The sequence below is a fragment of the Fonticula alba genome (assembly GCF_000388065.1).
Source record: "Fonticula alba strain ATCC 38817 unplaced genomic scaffold supercont2.4, whole genome shotgun sequence".
In the NCBI taxonomy this organism is placed as follows: domain Eukaryota; order Rotosphaerida; family Fonticulaceae; genus Fonticula; species Fonticula alba.
The window spans coordinates 2,974,790-2,977,478 of NW_009242974.1; the positions used below are offsets into that span (position 1 = coordinate 2,974,790).

Consider the following 2,689-nt stretch of genomic DNA (forward strand, 5'->3'; position numbering starts at 1 on the left):
CCCGCCGGTGGTCTTGAAGAGTGCCATCCCATGTTCGCCCAGGGTGCCCCCGCCCCCACTTTGTCTCCCGCTCCTCGCGGCATGTCATTGGTCCTGGCGGAAATGCGCTCAAGGGAATCCTGCGGGTGTCAGGACCCCGGTCACAGAGGCCCCCCCCCCCCCCCCCCCCCGCCCCGCCCCTCCCCGGCCCTTGACTCCTTCAAGCCTGGCGAGAAGAACCACCACCAGGGCGAGGCTGCCAGAGACTCACTTCTGACGCGATCCCGACCGACAGAGGCCTATTCGCCTGGCCCCTCGCGCCGTCGTGTTCAGACCCAGGACCGGCTTCGCGCTTCTGCCCCCGCCGTGCCCCGGTTGCTCCCCAGCGTTCCAGTCGGCGCCGGCGCCGCGGGCGGAGCACCCGCCGGCCTGGCGTGCATGCTTGAGGAAACGAGAGGGTCTTAGTAATTCGTCGCATCGCGTGACACATGCACGTGATGCACTATACACCACCGTGATGTATGCGTTGCCAGCTAGATCGCCCGGATCTCCGTTGCCCTCGGACCCGAGCAGGAGCGCCGTGCCGGCCCGGCGACCAATGCACACCTCCCGGGCTGGGGCCACTTGGAGGTTGATGGCCGGGCCCTCCTCTGCCCGGGGGGCGGCCCCATCGAAACATACCGTCTCCGCATCTCTCTCTCTCCCTCTCTCCCTCCCTCCCTCTCTCTCTCTCTCTCTCTCTGTCTCTCTCTCTCTCTCCCTGTCTCTCGCCTTTCTCTGAGTGTCCTCGGCTGGCTGGATGTGCCTGTGCTCCCCAGTCGTGGCCGCCGTCCCTCGAGCGATTCTCCCCTTTGACACATCAGCAAGATGACCCCTTCGTCCTCATCGGATGGCGCCATCCGATGCACCTGCCGGGCGCTCGAGGACGATGGCCGGATGATGATCCAGTGTGAAAAGTGCAACACCTGGCAGCATACCGAGTGCCTGGGCCTGTCGGAGCTGCGCATCCCCGAGCGTTACTCCTGTCCCTTTTGCCTGGGCCTGGACACGGCCGATGCACGGCTCATCATGCGTTTCTATGGTGCGAACATTCCGCCACACGAGGTTGGCCCTCGGTTTCAGGGCGGCTCGAACTCACCCCGCCTTTCAAGCCTCGCCTCGTGGAGATGCGCGAGGGCCACGATCTCGACGTCCCTCGAAAGCTTCGGCCGACGTGTCCGGCCGTGTGGGCCCACACGAAGAGAAGCCCGGCGCCGTGCCCGGTACGACGGTCGGTGCTTCGACAGGTGCCTCGGCGCCCGGGGCCTCAAGAAAGAAGAAGCATTCAAGCTCGGTGACTTCGCCCGGGGCATCGGCCAGCATGCCGGGCACTTCACAGGCCCAGTCGGAGGGCGCGGCAGCGGCGGCCCTTGGCCGGGAGGAACGCAAAATTGCCCACGCCATTCAACGCATCGATCAGGCCGCGGCCGCGCTGGAGGCGGCCGCCGCGGCCGCTTCGACAGTGACCTCGCCGGTTTCTACGCGCCCGCCTTTCGGCCTCGGCTCGCCCCGGAGCCGGGCTAGTGATGGGCCTTTGGCGATCAACAGGTTCCCCGACCCCGCGGAAGACTCGTACGACCTCGCATCCGAGAGGGGCAGGGGGGGGAGGGGGGGGGGGGGCGGATTCGCTGTTTGTTGCTCTTTTTTTTTCTCTCCCGGCTCTCCTCCCTTGTCTTACTCGATAAGCCTCCCGCACACCCTTTCAATGTCCATCATCTCTCGACTTGGCTCCTTCTCTCCTCCCCCTTAGCATCATCGATCAGCCAACTCCGAGTGAAGGTGCCTCGCTCGAGGTGCCTCGCGGCACGCTCCTCTCCCTTCGCGCTGTTGCCTCTTTTGTGACCACCTACTCGGCATCTAACACCGCCGAGTGCCCCGCCGTCCGCATGCGACATGCTCCCAGTTCATCTCCTGCTGTCCGAGCGCCGGGGACTGGCTCGCAGCCGAATTTCCCTCACCGGTTCCGGGGCGACTGCCCCAGTCGATGATTCGCCCTCGCCTTCTCCCCGAGGGGCGGCCACGCCGGCCGGTGGCGATGCTCGCCGGGGCTCACTGGACCTTCCGGATGAACGTCGGCCAGGTCTCAAGCCCGAGGCTGGTTTTGATGGTGCGTTGTTTCGACTCTCCCTCCCCCCGGGCCATGGTGATGCTCTCGCCCCTCTGTGCACACATATGGGCTCCCTGCTCCGGCGTCTCGCCTTCGCATGATTGCCGAAGTTTCCTGACACACTCGCCGCGTCTGGACACATGCTTGCACACCGAACGTCCTCCCCTCCCCCAAAGGCTCCTCCCCGTCCCGGCCCTCGCCACGCCCCAAGCCCGGAAACCACCGAGATCTACACTCCTTCCCCCGGGCCATGGTGATGCTCTCGCCCCTCTGTGCACACATATGGGCTCCCTGCTCCGGCGTCTCGCCTTCGCATGATTGCCGAAGTTTCCTGACACACTCGCCGCGTCTGGACACATGCTTGCACACCGAACGTCCTCCCCTCCCCCAAAGGCTCCTCCCCGTCCCGGCCCTCGCCACGCCCCAAGCCCGGAAGGCCGGCCGCTCGCCGAGACTCCATCCCACCGAGCCCCCTCCGGCAGCCCCGGCGCCCTTCCCATGGAGAGCCAGCCACCCCGCGGCATGGCAAGCCGCTGCCCGGCAGCGCAATAATGAGGCCCTCGC

The 2,689-nt window shown here is 66.3% G+C and overlaps 1 protein-coding gene across 1 annotated transcript in view; it reads left to right on the top strand.

Moving 5' to 3' along the window:
- Positions 1 to 846: 846 nt before the first annotated feature.
- Positions 847 to 2,689, top strand: part of H696_03205 (hypothetical protein) — a gene marked incomplete at both ends in the record, with an annotated part of 3,943 nt that continues 2,100 nt past the window's right edge. The window contains 4 exons of the mRNA XM_009497089.1: positions 847 to 1,060; positions 1,182 to 1,590; positions 1,769 to 1,797; positions 1,922 to 2,125. Of these exons, the coding sequence (XP_009495364.1) occupies positions 847 to 1,060; positions 1,182 to 1,590; positions 1,769 to 1,797; positions 1,922 to 2,125 (856 nt within the window). The remainder of the gene's footprint in view (positions 1,061 to 1,181; positions 1,591 to 1,768; positions 1,798 to 1,921; positions 2,126 to 2,689) is intronic.